This window comes from Linepithema humile, chromosome 1 (assembly GCF_040581485.1).
Source record: "Linepithema humile isolate Giens D197 chromosome 1, Lhum_UNIL_v1.0, whole genome shotgun sequence".
Classification (NCBI taxonomy): Eukaryota; Metazoa; Arthropoda; class Insecta; order Hymenoptera; family Formicidae; genus Linepithema; species Linepithema humile.
The window spans coordinates 40,697,885-40,717,797 of record NC_090128.1 but is presented as its reverse complement, the minus strand read 5'-3'; the positions used below and the strand labels follow the sequence as shown (position 1 = coordinate 40,717,797).

At 31.2% G+C, this 19,913-nt stretch overlaps 3 protein-coding genes across 4 annotated transcripts in view; 2 read left to right on the top strand and 1 right to left on the bottom strand.

The window, feature by feature from the left end:
• Positions 1-19,913, bottom strand: part of LOC105670450 (uncharacterized) — a 45,199-nt gene that overhangs the window by 12,145 nt on the left and 13,141 nt on the right. The gene's annotated exons all lie outside the window — the stretch shown is intronic.
• On the top strand, positions 532-7,808 carry LOC105670462 (protein takeout-like). 2 transcript variants are annotated; one of them, XM_012363994.2, is made up of 5 exons: positions 532-698; positions 801-986; positions 5,195-5,287; positions 6,535-6,816; positions 6,968-7,808. In XM_012363994.2, exons 2-5 carry the CDS (start codon positions 860-862, stop codon positions 7,270-7,272), a joined length of 807 nt encoding a protein of 268 aa, XP_012219417.1. In that variant the 5' UTR covers positions 532-698; positions 801-859; the 3' UTR covers positions 7,273-7,808. The 2 variants fall into 2 exon arrangements, with proteins under 2 accessions (XP_012219417.1, XP_012219416.1); XM_012363993.2 differs by having other exon boundaries at positions 532-986.
• LOC105670460 (MFS-type transporter SLC18B1-like) lies at positions 8,238-18,348 on the top strand. Its single transcript, XM_012363991.2, has 8 exons — positions 8,238-8,634; positions 12,561-12,656; positions 13,380-13,670; positions 14,042-14,162; positions 14,247-14,470; positions 14,668-14,843; positions 15,009-15,177; positions 15,742-18,348. Exons 1-8 carry the CDS (start codon positions 8,521-8,523, stop codon positions 16,048-16,050), a joined length of 1,500 nt encoding a protein of 499 aa, XP_012219414.1. The 5' UTR covers positions 8,238-8,520; the 3' UTR covers positions 16,051-18,348.

Genomic DNA, 19,913 nt, shown 5'->3' with positions numbered 1-19,913 from the left:
TATTTTATAACTGCGACAGCATTCATTAGTATATAGTAATAAAAATAGTATTAATAATAGCATAATAATAAAAATAGTATTAGTATATAATAATAAAATACAAATATATTTTTTAGTTAATTATCCCTTAATTAAAATTACAAAAATTTTTAAAATAAATGTGTAAAAATAGTGATAAGTTGTCGCAATATGATGTCAAGGTAAATCATAAAATAATATTATTGAAAAAATAAATCATAAAGCAAAAGAAAAAAAATGTTACAAAGATACCAGCACGTTTACAAAGAATTCTGTTAGTCGTAAATATAAAATTACGCTATAAATCGAACAGTGATAGTTCATTAATGATACATTTATCGCAATTGTACATGTAAATTTTATGTATATGTAAAATATTAAAAACGATCGGTGCTGAACGTGGTAGATGTAGAAAGAGGCGGGCAGCGGGCGGTAGTGGCACCTTTTCGGAGTAGGGGGACTCCGCGCATATAAGACAGAATATGAACCGGTCTTGTTCTTAGTTTATCACAAAGTACGTATCTATCCAGCAGTCGGTGGGACCCTTCCATCCTTTTGCATTCCTTATCTCGCGTTTATTTTTTTTTTCTCTCTCGATTATAACGATATTGTATACCCATCACGATTATGTTTCTTGTTTCACCCTCGTGCCAGAAACGCTGCCGGTTTTTCAGTTAAAAGTACATTACATGTACCTTAGTGCCTTCTTGCAAGTGTCCCTCGCGAGGGCTAATCGATCGCAGCGGCGTGATCGCTAAGGATCTCTATTCGCATTTTTGCAGACATAATCAGAACGAGAAAGTGAGGAGTGTCGTATTTCCCGAAAAAGAGCGCTGTCAGGATGGCCTCCGCGAGGATAGCTTTCGTCCTGCTCTTAGGATTCTGCTGTCTTGGCGGTTTCGTGTCCTGCGAGGATAAGAACGTCACGGAGGCTAACAACGGGCTCAAAGAGCCGAATTTCGCTATCCGTAAGTCATGTGTAATATTTTTCTCCGAATTGAATATGTACACTTTATCCTCCAAAGTGTTGCTAGAAACGCTGTATTGATTGCTATGCATTGCGCGAGCTTGTGAGTCATAGATATCGCCGTGGTAATATTCATTAATTATCTGATCATCCATGATCAGATGACGCTGTAATACGTGCAGATACTGAAGATTACTTTCCATCGAAATTGCAATTCAAATAGCTAACAACTCTTGAAAACGTTAATATTTCCGCATATTCGGAATACTATGTCAAATATTATTCAAACTTAAAATGCTCAATTTATTCAAATTTAAAAGATTTTCTATTCTACTTTCTTAAGTAACAAAAAGTAAGAGTCATAATTTTAATTTTGTATTATTACTGCTATTTATAATATTAATACAATTTAAAATTTTTAGTTGCACTTTAATCTCAGAATAGTTGCAATTTTTAAAATATTATGCCATTATTCGATAAATGTTATTGGAATCTAAAAGTAAAACATCACGAAAAAAGAAATTAATGTGCCGCGCATTTCAAGAAAAGTTTGTTACTGTTTTTATTGCTAATAATTATTATCAATAATTTAATATCTTAAACTATATATTTCTTAATTTTAAAAAGTCAATTTTTGCTTCATATTTTTATGCATTTGTGATAAATATGTGTAATAAATAATAGGAAATGATTACGCGCAGGTATAATCTTACTTCGTGTTTTCATTCGCATTTTCCGCCAAACATCTCGAGCGTATCTGCCTTTCTCTTTCGTCATAATCTGAAGAAATATGAACACAGACAAACAATGAACACGTACAATATACGATTACGTGACGGAAGCCCGTTGTTTTGATTACATTTGCGACTATCCACCTGTAACCACGCAAACTTCTTCGCGATAAAATTTGATCAAAGCTAGAGTTGATTTCCGCAAATTGCAAATTTTATGATTAGAATGTTAACATCTTGATTCAATAATATATTATTTTAAATAATATCTAAAATATATCGTATATTTTGCTACATATATATAATCTTGCTACATATATACATTCTCATACATAATTATTGTCGGCAATTATAAGTGAATCAACCGTAAAAATTATTATAATCATAGACGTCATAGCCAGCACATATAAAAAACTGATACATAAAAATATAAATTTACATAAATTCTTATCTATAATTATTATAAATAGAGCGAGAATGTTTATCGACGATCAGAATTAGCAAAGCACTTCCCAAAAAAATAGTAAATCATGATTTTTCCTATCAAAATATTTAGATAATTTATTTTTTGGTTTTTAATAAATACAATTTTGTCAAAAAATATAACTTTCTATTTTGATATCATAATAGTAAAAATTGTATGTACTTATTAATTATTATTTAATATCAGAATATTTAGAGAAAATTCAAAAGTTTATGAATTAAAAATATTAATTGCAAAAAATTCAAAATAATAAATAAATTTAGAAATTTTGACACTAAAAGTTAAAATCGAGACTAAACGTAGAATTTTTGTATAAAAAATTTTATTAAATATAAAATAGTTGCCGCGATATCTTTTATATTACTATCCATCACACTGTTCTTCAAGCAAAAATTTATATTTATAAAAGCATGCCAAATTTCGCCACTCCTAAGAGTATAATAGTAATCAAATTAGAGAAACAATTCGCGTTTCCGAATGTAATGTGAAACGACGCGCACATTGGTTTTCGCCGATATAATGTCTCGGGATATGGCGTAATGTCTCTTGACGGCGTGGCGAAGGTTATGTCAGAGATTACGTAATTCCTGTGTCGTGGATCAGCGGCAATCGTCTGGAGAAAGTACTGGGTTAAAGTCGGTATTACAACAACGTGCACAAAACATTGCCAATTCTGTACTCTGTATACTTTACGTAGTACTAAAATGATGACATTTCTTCGACACAAATATTAAACCGGAAATCAGACTCCAAAGTGAACTTTACACAATAAAGGAAAAAAATTCTGAAAATCTCTACTTTTTTCATTTTTCTGGAGAACAAAAAATACTACAATAAATATTATTAAATGTTATTAAAAGTTTATTATAAAAGTCCATTATAAAATATTTTTCTGCAGAATAATTTATCAAAATTTTTAATTTTCTGAACAAATTAACTTTAACAATCCAGTAAAAAAAAATCATTCAGCAAAAACTAGTAATTAATAATATTCTATTGCAAAATAAAGGTAAGATTTTCTTCACAATAGTTTTTAAAGCATAAAAAAATGCATTTTTTTATACCTTTTTTATTTATTTTCTTTTTTTATAGTACTTATATTTTTGATCATCAAATATTACATTGCACCTGTTCCTTCTTTTTCTTTCATTTTGCGCATGCAAAATATTCGCATAATCAATTAGAAGCGGGTATCCCGAGTGAAAGTGAAGACGTAATAGGTATGCCAGTGATTCGTCAGATGGTCCAGATTCTTATGCGAGACATAATATTGATACAAAGAAATCAATGTGTCCCTGCTGGTTGATATAGATTTTACGAGAAAAGCCTGATATAAAGCGCAAAAATATAGCTTATTTTCAGGAATTTTGGCAAAAAAATTATTAGATATATTGTAACAATTATTTACAAATTTTGCACGTTTTAAAAATATTTGTGAGTTATGGCATGTCAAAATATAAGACATTCTTTTAATTTCAAATAAAACACTTCTAAAAAAGCCTATGTTGTTGGATGATATTACAATTGCTTTACTCATCACACACTATTCGAATACCCAAACGTTTTGATAGAAATAAAAATTCATTAATTAATATATATTGGCAAAATAAATATATTTTTGTGTATAAACCAGATATTTTAATTTTGTTACAACCATAATCTTTCCGCAATTATTAATTATTAATTACTTTACATTAACATTTTCGATCGAAGAAACCTAATAAAAACCTAATATATATATATATATATATATATCATGCTAAAATTCTAAAATGTCCGGATCATCAAAGAAGACTATCAAAAAGTTGAACAATTAACGAATACAAAGTCGTCACGAGTTCTTATTTTCTTCATTAAAATGTAAAAAAAAATAAAATAAAATTTTTAATTAATGAAAAATTTTTCTCCAAAAAGCAGATGAACAGCTGTATCATTTAAAAATTCGTAAGTACACCGCTTTTTTCAATCAATATTTCTTAAATTTAGGCTTGATACAATAGCATCAATTGATTGTTAGCCTTGCGAGGTCACTGAAAGTGAGAGTGATTGCATAAAATGCATAAAAGGAAGCAGGAAGACGTTGCAGAACGAATTCACTGAACGGATGTACATGCAATTCCGTGCATGTATAATTTCCAGTATAATAAATTAATCATTAGTAGGATCTTATGGCAAAAAAAAAAGAATGACGTCGATTTAATAATTTGATCTAGCGGCTTAATCGCTCTTCAATAATAATTTCTAATAATGACAGTAACGTATTGAGATCATTAACAATCATTATAAAGATTGCTGACAATTCTAGAATAATAATGTAATAATAATAATTACTTAAGTACATATATCAATAAATAATCGATTAAAATGATATGCATAATTGCACAAGCCAATTAATTAATTGACGAAATACACGACATGGAAGAAAAATCAATCAAGTTATTAAGTCTTTTAAGGCTACAATTTATAGAAGATGCCAACTCTGATATAAACCATTAATTATTAATACTTTGCAAAATGCAGAAAAATAAGAATTCTAAATTGCGGAAAATTTAAGAAGTTTGGCTATCTTGACACAACAATTATTTAATCAATATTTTCTTGATTCATTTCGAATTTTAAAGTTTGCATCATAGAAGTTCAGCATTTCTATGAAATCGAAAAGATTGCGAAAATTAAGAATCCTGTAAATACACATTATCTGGAATAGATATATGCGAATCTGCAATTCAAATAAATCTTGTGTGTCATAAGAAAGCATTTGTAGACTCGTATTTAAATTAAAAAGATATAAATATGTCTACCCGTATTGAAAAAAGTACTTAAGAATCAATAGTAACTATCAATAATTCTAGTGCTCATAAAATCTCAGGATTAATTTATTACTCAACACGTCAAATCATATGTTATTACTATTATCGCACCTATTATTAATTACATAATGCTTCTTGCGCCACGTCTAATCACCTACAGTTAACAAATTTTTTTTTCTTGCAGCCGAGTACATAATACCATGCAGCAAGAAAGATCCAAAGATCGATTCGTGCTTTCTTAACGCGCTCACTCACATGCAGCCGTACCTGGTGAAAGGTGAGTAAAATGCGTCTCGTGCGCATGCACACATGTCGCAAATATATCATAATTCATTAAATTAGCCAAGTGCTCGTCGTTGCACTAAAAAGGATGTGCGATAAATGATGTAATATTTGATATTATCGTACACTTATCTTTCATAGATATCTTATCTTGCAAAATATTTAGAAATAAAAAAGAAACTAAATTTATTAATTAAATGTTGGCATTTTCCTCTATACGAATGAGTTTATAAGTTTTTCTTCTCTCTGTTTAGCAAAATTCTACAAATTTCAAGCGTTTGTAGCATTAACTGTTTGAGTGTCGGACGGGATAACGAAAGTGACATTAGTGTCCGCGCAAAGCAATCGTCCTAATGCGAATACGCTCGATTTCTATTCTGATTGCCAGCATTTGATCTATCATTAAATCGATGCTCTTTTTTCCTGTTTCGTAAAAAGCAATTAATTATGTAATATTGACTAATTATTCGTATGTAAAACGAAGGAGCGTGATCCTTGGCGCTTAGAGTTAAACATACATTGCCATATTGGACTTAACGTTTCAGTGCGCAACTAAATGATCAGTTTCGACATGGCTTATATCACTATTTATTGCAAAATACTCAAATAGTTCTGACAAAGAAGATTGATGCAGCAAGCATTTTATTCGCCCGATATATTTATTTTATGAAGTCGGAATTATTTTTTATTTCCACTTTTCTTTTTATCAAATTTATGTAATGCCGATTAATGCAACGCAAAGACCAATTAACGAAGCTGTAGGTAGTAAAATGTGAATACCAAATGTTACATAAAGCATATTGCCATGTCGTAAGAGCGTAAACTTTCATCGGCTCACTCCGCAAATATCGTAAAAATTTGTACAACTGACGATTTAAATCCCTACAATAACGTTTTATGTAACAGGTTAAGCCAAAATGTCGCGGGCTTCGTAGAAAAGTATTACAACACAATTACACGCACAATTCTGTCACAAGACTAATGTCTCGATTATTTTTCTGCTAATCCACACGTTTCTGCTATTTTTAGTTTTTTAAAAAGGTGATATTATAGTGAATAAATCTAAATTAAGTAAACTGTTAAATGATAGCATAAGATTTCTCTAAAAATTATATAAAGGAAAAAAAATTGATCGAAGATATTGGGAGAATAACGTAAAAACAGAGTATATAGAAACTTCTGATTAATCGTTGTCAACTAATCAGATTTATAATTATTTTACAAATATAAATTTTTCAACAGGCATACCAGAACTGGAATTGCCTCCGATCGAACCGTTAGTGATTCCCGAACTGAAAATAGAAAATGGACAAGGCCCGGTGCGCGTACGAGCAATCTTCACTAATATCACCGCGATAGGACCAGGAAATTACAGTGTCACCAAAGTGCGAATAAACGTTGCGACATATAGAATTGACCTTCACCTAACATTACCCAAGATCGAGGTTCACGGCAACTACGATATCGATGGGAACATACTCCTCTTCCCCATACAAAGTCATGGCAATTTCTGGGCATTGTTCGGTAAGTTCTCATGAGGCATAATAGAGTGACTCTTAGAAAAAACTTTTTAGTTGCTCAAATTGATAATAAATGTGAATTTTATTATTTTAATTCACATTTGATATATTCTTCTCGCGTTACTCGATACTTATTTAACGCTTTGATCATTTAGGCGACTTAAAGGCGATGGCTCGCATACAAGGCGTCGAGGAAATAAAGGATGGCGTTCGTTACATGAAAATCAGTCGATTGCTGATCAGCTTCAGCCTCGGTCGAGCTAGATTCCGCATATCGGATCATTTGAACGGCAACAATGTCATCGGCCAGGCGATGAATCAATTTTTGAATCAGAACGCCAAAGAGATAATCGAGGAGATGAAACCGGCGGCTAGCATTAGTGTCGCCAAGCACTTTAAGGAATTCCTGAACACCGCTTTCAACAAATTGCCTCTGCAAATCTGGCTGCCCGACTCGTAAGAGAGAGAAAGTTCCAATTTCTATGAATGCAAGTACAAAATTCACACGTATACGGACGGAAAAGTCGTGATTGGTGTAACGTTTTATTAAAGTACGAGTATACGTGATTGTTGAAAAATAGTGTGACGTAAGTAATCGTAATAGACTTTTTCTTTCATTAAAGTATTACTCGTTAAGTATAATGAATTATTATGATAATTATGATATTTAAAAACTTCATCGTAATCATACATTTTTTTCAATTTTAAAATTAATTAAATCATATATTTTAATTGAAAGTAAATAATTGTCAGATTTATTAGATTTATGTTTTCTAGAATTAAGTCTGCATTTCTTAATAGTGCAAACATTTTTATAAACATTCATGGTTTTGAAATTGTTAAACTTGATTCGCCATTAATTGGCAAAATAATATGTAGTTTAAGGGTATTTGTATGATTATTTGTAAGATTTCTCACTTTGTATAATTGTTGCATTACGATTTGTTACATATGCGCATGTTTCATAAAAATAATATACATATTTGGCGTAAAACACTATCGTGTTTTTTTTATTATTATATATAAAGCTGTATAAAATATATTTAGCAAAACATTATCAATAACTGTCACATTTCAATCACTTTTCAATAAAACCGATAAGTCTACCTCAAAATAAAAGAATTTTAACTTTGTTTTTATTCGTTGATATTTTTACGAAAACTTGCTTTCGACTTTTCGAAAATAAAAAAAAAGATTTCCATAATCTAATTTCGATCAAATATAATATTACGTCATAAAATCTCTCTCTTGTAGAGAATGTGAGTTTTGCATTCAGACTTCTCGTTTTCAAAGGAGAAGTGCGATGTACACAAATGGTTGGATTAAATCGGGGTTAAATCGGCTCCGGCGCGCCGCGGTTGCTCGTAAACTCACGCCCTACAGCACACGCGCGAGACGCTCGGCAGCGTCGGCCGATAATGAATTAGAACCGTGGTAGGACATATCATTCGACCTCCGACCCTGTTCTCCATTCTTTCCAAATCCTTAAAAGTGACCGGCGTCACGTAGTGCAAACAACGACACTCAGCCACGCACATCGTAAATCCGTGCGCGCGTCACAGGCGCGAGACGAGGCAAGAAACAACACACTGTGTATATTCCAATCAAGTGTGTATTATTTACTGTAAGAGTGACAAACAGTCAGTCAGTCGGTCGATTCGTGCTCGTTCCCGATGTCGTAAAGCGCAATCAAAGTGTGCAAGACGGAATGGCGATCGCTCATTTCACCAAGAGGCAATGGCTCACCCTCATCGTCATCAGTATTGCCGATTTCGCGAATGCCATCTGCGTCTCGCTACAAGCGCCGTTCTACCCGCAAGAGGTAAGAGGACGATAACCGTCGACAATACTTTTATATACAGGATGACTGCTACCGAAGAACTACGTTCGCGTAAATAAAGAGTACGGAAACTAGTGAATAATCTTGCAATTTAATTTATTACCACGTCTGGATATGTCATTCTTGTAAAAAAAATCTTTCAATCTTTTCCAAGATGCCTTTGCGAAACTTCGAATGATAGTGATATTTGCGTGAAATGTCACCCATAGTCATAACAACGACGATAATCGACTTAAAGTGTGTTGTTCAGTGACATTATACGATATAAATTGCTTGCTCATATGATAACTTATTAACTAAATAAGATTTGTATCGTCGTCATCGCGATAGGAATTTCAAACACGGTACCAAAGTGTTTACAAAATTGTCACCTCATTATTATTGCCCTTATAATGTACAAAGTGAGTCGATAAAAACAAAACTTAAATATTTTTCTTAAATTCGAAAATACAAAAGAATGTGTAGAATTTAGATTCATGATCGAAAAAAAGTAAATATAATACTTTTTTCTCTTTAAAAAAGTTTCTTTATCTCACAATCTTTAATTATTATTATTATCTCACAGTTTTTTATGTACTCCAATTCCTTACATATTGCAGTAAGATGACTTTGCAGCCATACTTCACAATATCACCTTGAAATAACTTTAACCTTGAAAATTTAGAATGGAGAATATCTTCAAGATGTAAAATTATTTTACTTAATATATCTTAAATGTTAAAATAAGAGAATTAGTCATTTAGAACTAATTAATTGTATTATATATATATATATATATATATATACACACACATTCCGTACCTTCAAATAATAAAAAAATATGTTTTTATATAAATATTTTGTCTTTAATGACTCACTCTGTATTATAAATTTTATGAAATTGATGTTTCTATTCCGTCTTACTTTTATAGTTCTAATCTTTATAGTTCAATTAAATTAACGTCAGTATAAATAATAGATACTTTTATATCTCATTATGAACAGGATGTTTTGCAACTTTAATTTTCTGGTTAAATTCAAAATCAATCTTTAGCAAAAACGTCGAAAGAAATCATTATTTATCATATATTTCTAATTTTTAATATTTTATGTATTTCTAAGCAAATTGTAAATTCATTAAAGTCACTAAATTCATTTGTCACTATAATTATGGTCGCACAAGTTATGTAACAAGTCGGCTACATCCTGTGTACAAAAATACAGTAATATATCCAACAAATTACATCAGAAAATGTTTGCATTCTTTTAAGAAAATCTGTATGATGAAATCTTTGCTGATGTACGTAAAATGGATTACTGTTACACGCACAATTTATTATATATAGTAATTGCTACGAAATATGATATGGACAAAGAAGAGATTTATTTCTTAACATAAATGTAAGCAAATAATCAAAAATATTTTATTAATAATATTTTTTAATTTTTAAATATTTAATTGTAAATTCCAATTTTATTATACGCGCCACATAAAAATATTTGCGAAATAAGCTATGTCAATTTTTATTATATCAAAAAATATTAGATATTACTAGATGAGAGATAAAAAAATATATCGTTTACGCGAATATTTGTAAAACTGTAAGGTTATCTTAATGATATAATGTTACTAGCTATAAATCAAATAAGCCTTTCTCGTTCTTTATCACAGTGAGATGGTAATGTTCAATAAGACGATAAGAGGCAGTTATCCGCGCTACTTGTTTCTTTTCACAAGCGCCAAAAAATGATCTGTCAGTCTCGTATGTTTTTGTCAGATTATACGCACACTACGAACGTATTTCTAACTCGAAACATTATATTTCGATTGGATTTATTTGTTTATTATTAATAATAACCTCTTATTATTAATAATTAACCTCTTTCGATAAAATTAGTTGCGTTAATAGAGCAAAGATATGATATTCTCTGCTTTATTTTATATCTCGCGAATGATAATGCTCCAATATCTATCTACAAAAGCACATTTAATCGCAGAAGAGTTTCGTCGGAATATCGAGTATAAGCAGCTTTCTCGTGTTTCAAAGTTTCATTAATTCAGCACGTTCAATATTTTATAGCAAATATTTTATTTAAATATTTATATATAAATATTTTATTTGCTATAAAATATTGAATATTTAAATTAAATATTATAATTATTATATTTATAACTTTTAATAAAATTTTATAAAATTTTATACATATATGTCAAAAAAACTATAAAAAAATTATGAAATAATACACATTTTTCTATAGTCTGCGTCATCGAAGGCGTCAAATTATCTGAATTTAAATCATTCTTTCAAGAGAGCAAAGGTTAACGTTTGTGGAAGAAATCTTCTCGATAAGTCGAAAGTCTGGCATGTTCAATTTATTTTCTTCTTAATAGAATCTCTATCTTGAGAGGCGCGTACGAGAACATACAAAACTATTAAAAAAAAATACAGGCCTACGATATGCAATATTTTCTGCGTAGAAAGAAGTTTTTGCTACGAAAAATCTTCCTTAATCGAATTGGACGTCAGAATCTATTTGCTACTCTGTAGTTAAAAATGCATTATACACTTATCTTGTTATAAACCAATAATTAACAGAGAGTCGAGAATGAGACTTCTCAACAAACGCGCCTACTGTAATTTGTCTTTTTATTGCATAATAACATTGCTTGGAAAGATCCCGTATTAATATTCTCTTTTATTTTTTCTTTTAACACATTGTCTCAATTATACTGATCGCACGATGCTAAGCACGCAATAACTTCATGAAGTGAAACGAAGGATTACGGCACTTGAAAGTTTGCGCGATTATATGTAGTATTATATATGTATAGTTAAATGCGTTATATATATAAACCGTAATATACAAAGTAATCATGTTTTTTCGAAATACGTTTTAAATGAATCTAAAAAACTTAAAAAACTAATTAATTTTTATAAAGCAGCTCGATGATCGAAGCTTTTATAAAGATTTCAAAACTTCTTCAGAGAATATCTCACAAGAAGTTTATCAATGCGTAATTATTGCTGTTCGTAATGTTCTTTCTTTAACTTGTAATTTTCTTTTATTTTAATCTTGACCAATTTGATCTTGACATTCTATCTGACTCTAAAAAATGAGCGAAATATATCGTACTTGGTGGTTACTTTGAACTGAATTTTTTGAGATTATCTCTGATGATTCAGTCAATTAATAAAATCGCTTATCGACTTACAAACACAGATATATAAATTCGATCAATACGCAAAAACTCGTAATAAAGTTCAAGATTTTGTAAGCATTTTTACGTCGCATAAAATTAAAGAAGTTTAATACAACTCGATTATTTTGCTATTGATTAATAATTTCTTTTAATATAATTTATATATTATAATTCATTATGATTGAATAAGTAATGTCAGTAAGTAATGTCTAGATATTATCTAATTGTTATTATATCAATAATTATGATCGAGCTAAGCTTTAGTTATATGTTAATTAACTGCCTAAACTTTCATAGTTGAATTGAAATATATACCGCACAATTATAGTTTTTACATTGCCACACATTTAAAAGAGTGTTTTCCATCTACCGAAATTGATTTCTAGTTTCCACGTGAAAAATATATCACGCAATTTTTCTGCCATTCCACGTGTGTGCACGGATGGAGCACGTGTTTAAGGATGTTTTCCGTATGTCGGGGGACAAACGACGACATAATTCGCTCGATAATTCGCTTGGTAGGCTCACCGCGTAAAGCGGAGCTCCAAAGTTTATCGAAACATTATTTGAACGAACATTAACTGCAATGCGACGAGATAATAGATAGAGCTGCTGCGTAACTCGATGTATCTTCGAATTGCTAATATTTCGGACCGGTCGACAAATTAACACGTATGTACCGTATGTATATATGTAAATTTTCATTTGTTTGAACATTTCTTCACAGGCCGAGAAGAAAGGCGCGTCACCCTCAGAGTATGGATTGGTTTTCGGGATTTTCGAGTTGGTGGTTTTCATGATTAGCCCGTTCTACGGACAACGCGTGAGTGGTGACATATAATTACCGCCAACATACTGCATACATTGCAATTTCATGTTTACGACATGTTTAACATTAGAGAAGTCAAATCGCTGTCATATTAATAGATAACACAAAATAATAAAATTCATTAAAATGTAATCTAGACGACTTTTTCTCGTTAATGTTTTTGGTACGGTCATAAATCATCCACGCTTATTTGCGTTTTGAATATCTAATCTACACGGAAATATCTTTCGTCACGGAGAAACATATTAAATAAAATATGATGAAATAGTAATAAAGATGAAGAAAATAAGTTTATACAATATCATAAATAAGATTCAATCCAGATAGTTAAATGTTAACGATTTTAGCAGATAAATTATTTGGTCAAATTTGCTGTCAAGCTGCATCAACATTGTTAACATTTTGTTTATTGGGATTTTCGTGACTATATTTGAGATACAAACCCAACTGAGCCTGTGCAATGATTAGAGTTATAACACAAAACGCATAAGTTTGCCATTTCTCAGGCTCGCCGGTTGTTGCGTGGATTAATTTTCCATGAATTAGTAGTTAATATTTTACACAACTGTATTTTTGCAAAATAAAAATAATAATTTGCCACTATTTGAAAAAAATAATTTGTAAAATAACAATTAAAATGTACTGTTATATATACAAAATAATGATAAAACCGTCGATTATTTTTAATTAATGAATCGCATTTTCTATCTTTCGCAGCTCAATCAAATCGGTCCAAAACTCCTATTCAATGGCGGTATCCTAACTACAGGAGCCTGCGCCATATTATTCGGTCTGTTAGACAAAGTCGATGGTCATTATCCCTTCATAATCTTATCTTTCGTAATCAGAATTGTAGAGGCATTAGGGAATGCTGCATTTTTGACAGCTAGCTTCGCTATTATTGCCAAAGAATTTCCCAACAATGTCGCCACGACATTCGCTAGCTTGGAAACCTTTTTCGGCTTGGGCTTAATCGTAGGTCCCACCGTGGGAGGTGCACTCTATCAAGTAATGTATTTTCAATGACATTCTCCAAATCTTGTAAATATCTATATTTTGCAGAATAACGTGTTGATCACAAATAATTCTTCTCTTTATTATCATTTATAGTTATTGGTAGTCTAACTCAATAATAAAGATTTGCAAAAACATAGCAGACAAATTTTAATAAGTAAATTGAGTATTGTATTTAAAAGACAGCACATAAATATTTTCAAATATTTAAAAATCAATTATTAGAATTTGATGGAAAATATATTGCCAATAGCATGAAGAAGTAAATATGTACTAGAAAAATCTTATAAAGATCTCTTTTATATATCCAAAGATTAAAATATATATTAAAATATCATTAATATCACGCAATGTGAACGAATTAGGTTGGTGGATACACCACTCCATTCGCAGTTCTTGGCTCAGCATTGTTCTTGGCAGCCGTCAGCACTGCGTTCATTCTACCTGTGCACAATGAAAGCGAACAAGATGCACACAATAACGGAGGTACTATTTGAATAGATATTAAATTGACGATTACACAATCGTAATTCTATCAATTTATACTACACATTATTTTACGATTTCTAGGAGTGACAAAAGTCTTAAAGATTCCAGGCGTGATGATCGCCTCGACGTCGATAGTCGCAGCAAGTATGAGTATCGGATTCTTGCAAGCAACCCTGGAGCCGCATCTGAGACAATTTAACTTGAGTCCTGTTGTGTTAGGACTAATGTTCGTCATTAACGGTGGCACGTACGCGATAACGGCGCCAGCATGGGGCTGGCTTTGTGACAAATATTGGCATCCAAAAGTAATTTTCCGCACAATAACTACGAAGATTATCGTGATTCTGTACAGAATTTTTAAGTAAATTATCCCCATGCATTTACACATCAATAATTTCGAACACTAAAAGTCTGCCGTAGCTTCAATATACACATTGCATCAAGTTTCACATATGTTATGTCTCTCATAAATATCTCTCAAGAGATATATGATGCTCTTCAGGTAGCAACTATCGCTGGAAGTTTTCTCGTGATGATCGGTTTCTGTTTGATCGGCCCGGCACCGTTCATTCCGTCGCCTACCATAATCTGGTTGACCATCAGCGGTCTCGTAATCCATGGCTTAGGCATGGCTGCCCAACTGGTTGCGAGTTTCACAGACGCTTTGCGATCATCCATGTAAGTCGTACGAGAATAAATCTGCATTCAATAATCTCGATTATTTGCAAATTGTACGAAATATGAATTGCTTTTTTCTGTTTATCTATTACATAGAAGTCTCATACAGTTTGTAAGATATTACAGATAAGTTATAATATTTTAATAATTATTATTCATATTAAGAGAGTACGGATTCCCGAACAGTCTTGAAACTTATGGTCTCATCAGCGGATTATGGACAAGTACTTTCGCTCTCGGAGCTTTTATCGGTCCCAGCCTCGCTGGTATTTTGTTGGACAACATTGGTTTCAGAAACGCTTCTATGTTTATCGTGTTACTTCATACGCTGGTGGTACGTTTTATTCATTTTATAATATATGATTTAAATTTCTAAAATACTTTTTCTAAAAAGAAGCATTGTAGCTTAATAATAATTTGTTATTTTCAGACAAATAAATGCATAGTTTTGTTCTAGGAAGCATTAATATTTATAAAGCATATATTTCAGTAAGCAAAATGTTAACAATTTTAATCAAATTTGCAGTCAATCTGCTAACATTTGACTATCTGTAATTTTAGTAATCATGATTTCTAATCTTTGGCACTTATAAAGAAATAAATCTATGAAAATAATTTATTAAATAAATAAATAATCTGTTTTAAACAATCTATAATTCGTAACAGAATTCAAAATAGAATTGCTATTCATAATTTCATGTGCTACATAATACAAGAAAGCATTTCAAAAATCGGATTACATGTGCATATAATCTGATTCTTCCATTAGTTTCTTCACTATTACACCGCACATAAATTATAAAATAGTAGTATTACATCACAAATTCTATGAATAAAAAATTATCCCGACATGAAACAACAAATCGCAAATTTATTTATACGAATTATTTGCACGCAGGGCGTGATAGCCGCGGTATTCCTGAGTAGCTGCTCTCACGCGCCCAAACCGTACACCGACGTCGGCGCGGTCGAGAATATCAGGGCACCGCTGATGAATAGTGACCGGTCGGCCCGCAGTGGCAGTTCGCATCAGACCGTACGGGGCCAGGGTGTACCGATCGATCGACCCAACGCCATGAATTCGCTCATCGCGTGCAACAGTTACTCGAACCGAGCCGGAGCCTGGTCCAGAGTATCGTACAGCGGCCGTTACTCGCACAGCTACGGATCCATAGAGAACAAACGATACTTGGAACTCACCACGTGATATCGATCGACTTCACGCCAGCAAGACGGACAATAATACAGCGCAAGATTTCGCTTCTCCATTTACTCTGGTTATCATCGAGACTTTTTAATTTCCGCAATAAATAGCTCGACTGGAAATAATTTTATATATATACATATATATGTATATAAAATTCTTCATATTTTTTTGATAGCATAACTGGCACTATTCAAAATTCTTATTGTAAATAATAAATAGGATCAAGATTATGGAGATAGTCAACGGAATGAAAAAAAATTTTCCTCCAGTTTAATCTGGATTTAATTCTCTTATTAATAAATGCGCGAGTTTCAATTTCTACTATCTGCGTAATCTTAACTTTTTAATCGTGAAATAGGTTTTATAGAAACCACAAAAGTAAACAACAAGAACAAATAAAAATTACAAAAATTACTAGTTAATAACATAATTGCAAAATATTTTTAATTTAGATTAATATATAAATTTATGTATAAATTTCTATTATATTTAAAAGATCGAAGATTGAATATATATAAAGTCACGCTGGAATTAAAATAACCAATCTCGCGAAAAAAGAAAAGCGAAGGAAACAGACACACACGTACACACACACATACACACGCATTGGTGCATAAAACGTTTCAAGCAGTATTCATATAGTGCATTATCGCTTTATCACGGTTTATTTAGCGGACTCAAGCTGCACCGTTCTCTTTTTGTTAAATGTCTGATTTGACTTCGATCCTCCCGCTACTTCGTGAGGCCACTATTACTACTAATAATAGCGTTCGTTGAGAAATCGAGTCATATCACTTAGCTGGTGTATTGTAAGCAACGATTGTAACACTATCATGTACACGCGCACATTGCAACGTTATCAGGTTTAACTCTTGGATGCATAAAAGGGGTTTTTGAAATCATCATAATTGAGATAATATTTATTTATTCTTAATAGCTTCAATTTTTTTCTCCTAAATAAATTCAAGGAAATATTAAGACTATCCTCAGAGTATTCAACTTAAATTTGTCGATATTGTTTTTCTGCTTTTCTGTTCTTGCTTTTGCAAACCTGTATTTCTGAATCGTGCATCCAAGATTATTAGCGATATTTTTTAGCGGTACACTATTATCATTTGCTCATACTCTATTCGCAACGCAAATCTTGCCGACATGTTTGACAATCGTCAAATGTAGTTTTTCAGTGCTCGTATCACGAATAAATCGCGTAATACTTAATAAAAAGTGTTAATTTTGTAATAATGTACGTAAGAGCGTTGTTATTTCGTTATAAAATTGTTATAAAATTATTATGATATAAAGTGCTATCAATATTGAATATGTAATAGAAAATATTGAGAAAGCCAGGAAACGTGATTGGTCCATGTTTAATAAATGGTGTTTGAATCTCGAATTATATACAATTATGCCATTGCAAATACAGGTTTATTTCAATGGAAGAGGTAATTAATGTTGTGAGTGTTAATGATACACCATAAACATGATGTATAGAGTGGACCACGGAACTGAACCGAACTCTAGCACTTGTTCTGTTGAAAATAGAAAAAAATGGTAGAGAAAAAAAGTTAAATGGCATAATAAAAAAATTTTTCTAATATGTATTTTTTCTTTATGAATAGGTTCTGAATTCTGAATAATGTCTGTATAGAAGTATTAAGGAATTATTAATCAAAAAATTAATATTTCACGAAATTAATATTACTTAAAAAATTAATTTTTCACGTTTTTCACAAATTATACTTGTCATTTTTGAGATACATGCTTTATGATGTGTAAACGTTCCATTGTATTTACGATTATGGATTTTAAATCTGAACACTTGAAAACGTATAAAGCAGTATCAATTGATCACAGTAATTATAAAGTAATTATAAAGATAAAATATATTCGCGTCCATGGACTTACTTTAAAGATACATTGTACATTATAAGTGCTAGAAACGGCCAAGTTTCGTGGATCACCCTGTATAGCGTGTAAATGTAGTGACTTCCGTTACGATTATTTTTTTCTGATTATTCTGATTACCGACCGTTTATAGAATTGTTCACCAGACAAAAAACTAAAGAAGTATCAGATTGAATAATGAAATTGTACATATATATGCACAAATTTTTTTAGTTGTAATTGATATATTTGTTATTTTAACAATCAATTGTTAATCACACGCATAATCCTTGTATGACGTTCTTTACCATTCTTTATATTAAATTAGATATCGTAACATTTTTAAGAGCGTAAAGTACGAATATATTGTAACCTGATGAATTCGCAATAAAAATATTTTTATTTAAAGCGCAATTCTCGATTAGCGATCTTTTACTTTAGTTAAGAATATATCACTGCTACTTGTGGTGGCTAAAAGTAATCAAAATAATTCAATTTCCTAAAGTAATTTAAAGATATCAGGAATTCCCTCAATAATCATGTATAACATTTTCCTCTCACATACGCGAGTTAGAAACTAATGCATCTCGCGAGACGCATACGTATACTTCTTTCTTTCTCCCGTGAAATTTACTTTCATGCGACTCTCATTGCCTTTAACGACCACGCCGGGTTTCCAAACGTCGTTGTGCCTGACAAACGTTCTTTCCTGCGTTCGATTTGAATTCCAAGGTGTTCACGCATACGCGACACGCCCACGCACGTGCGCGAATTCTTTAACAATATATGCACGAATGTCGTTTCTTCTGTTCTTATCTGTATATGTATAACAAAGAAAAAAAGGTTCATTCCGTGAACACCGCGTGTGCGATGATTCATATCTCAAATATTAAAAGCAGATAATCTCCGAGACAGAGAAAGGATACATTGCTAAAATATTTCATCACTAGTTTAACTTTAAGACATTTTAGCTTAAATATTCTATACTTTTACAATCTTTTCGTAGATAAAACATAGTATTCGTAAAATATTAAATTAATTTTGCCCTTAAAATTCAATTAAAAATCCCTTTAAAAAAATAGCATATCTCTATCTTTTAAATTTGACCAATTTTCATAACACTACTTGAAAAATATTATCTAATAAAAATTATCTAATCTAACTTAATATTTAATCGTAACTTTCTACGTTAGTTTTTAAAATAGATAATGCGATTTCTTTTTTAAAATAGTTTTTGTACTCTGTGCAAAAAAATCAATTGCACGTACTTTCTTTAGTTTTTCTTTTTTACATAACTAATAATCATTGGCAGAACTCAGGTATCCTCCTAACTAACTTTATTGCACGAGAACGAATACAACACGTATAGCCAGATAATGTGCTACTGTTTCCGTAACTATTTCGTATTCCGCAGATCTTCGTGTTCACTCGTGTGCATCGATCTGTCAGTAAATGATTCTGCTGTTTCTACAATGTGCTAGCAAACCTCTATTCGACACTTCTCGCAAACGGCTTTCATGTTACATGATGCAGTACATAAGATCAATGACACACACTCACCGAGACGTTAAAATCTTTTTTTTTTTCAGAAAATGCCGTATTTATGAATTATTTATGAATTATTTCAAATTTGTGTAATGTATAAAATAATTCAATGTAAAAATCTATAAAAAATAAGTAAAAAATTTAATAACTACCAATTAGGCTATATATATATATATACTCATTAAAATTATTCAGTGTATAAAACTTTACATTTTTATCTTCAAGAAACCAAGCATTCTCAATATAATAAAAAAATGAAGGCAACGCTTTCCGACGAACGGAAGGAAATAGCGAAAGAGAGTAGAAACTCCAAGATATAAAGAGAGAAAGAGAGAGAGAGAGAGAAAAAAGAGTTCGAAAGTCTTTGTCTTTCCCTCTTCAAACACAACCGAGCGCGAAAGCGAAGTGGAAGAACGAAAGGAAGACGAAAGAAT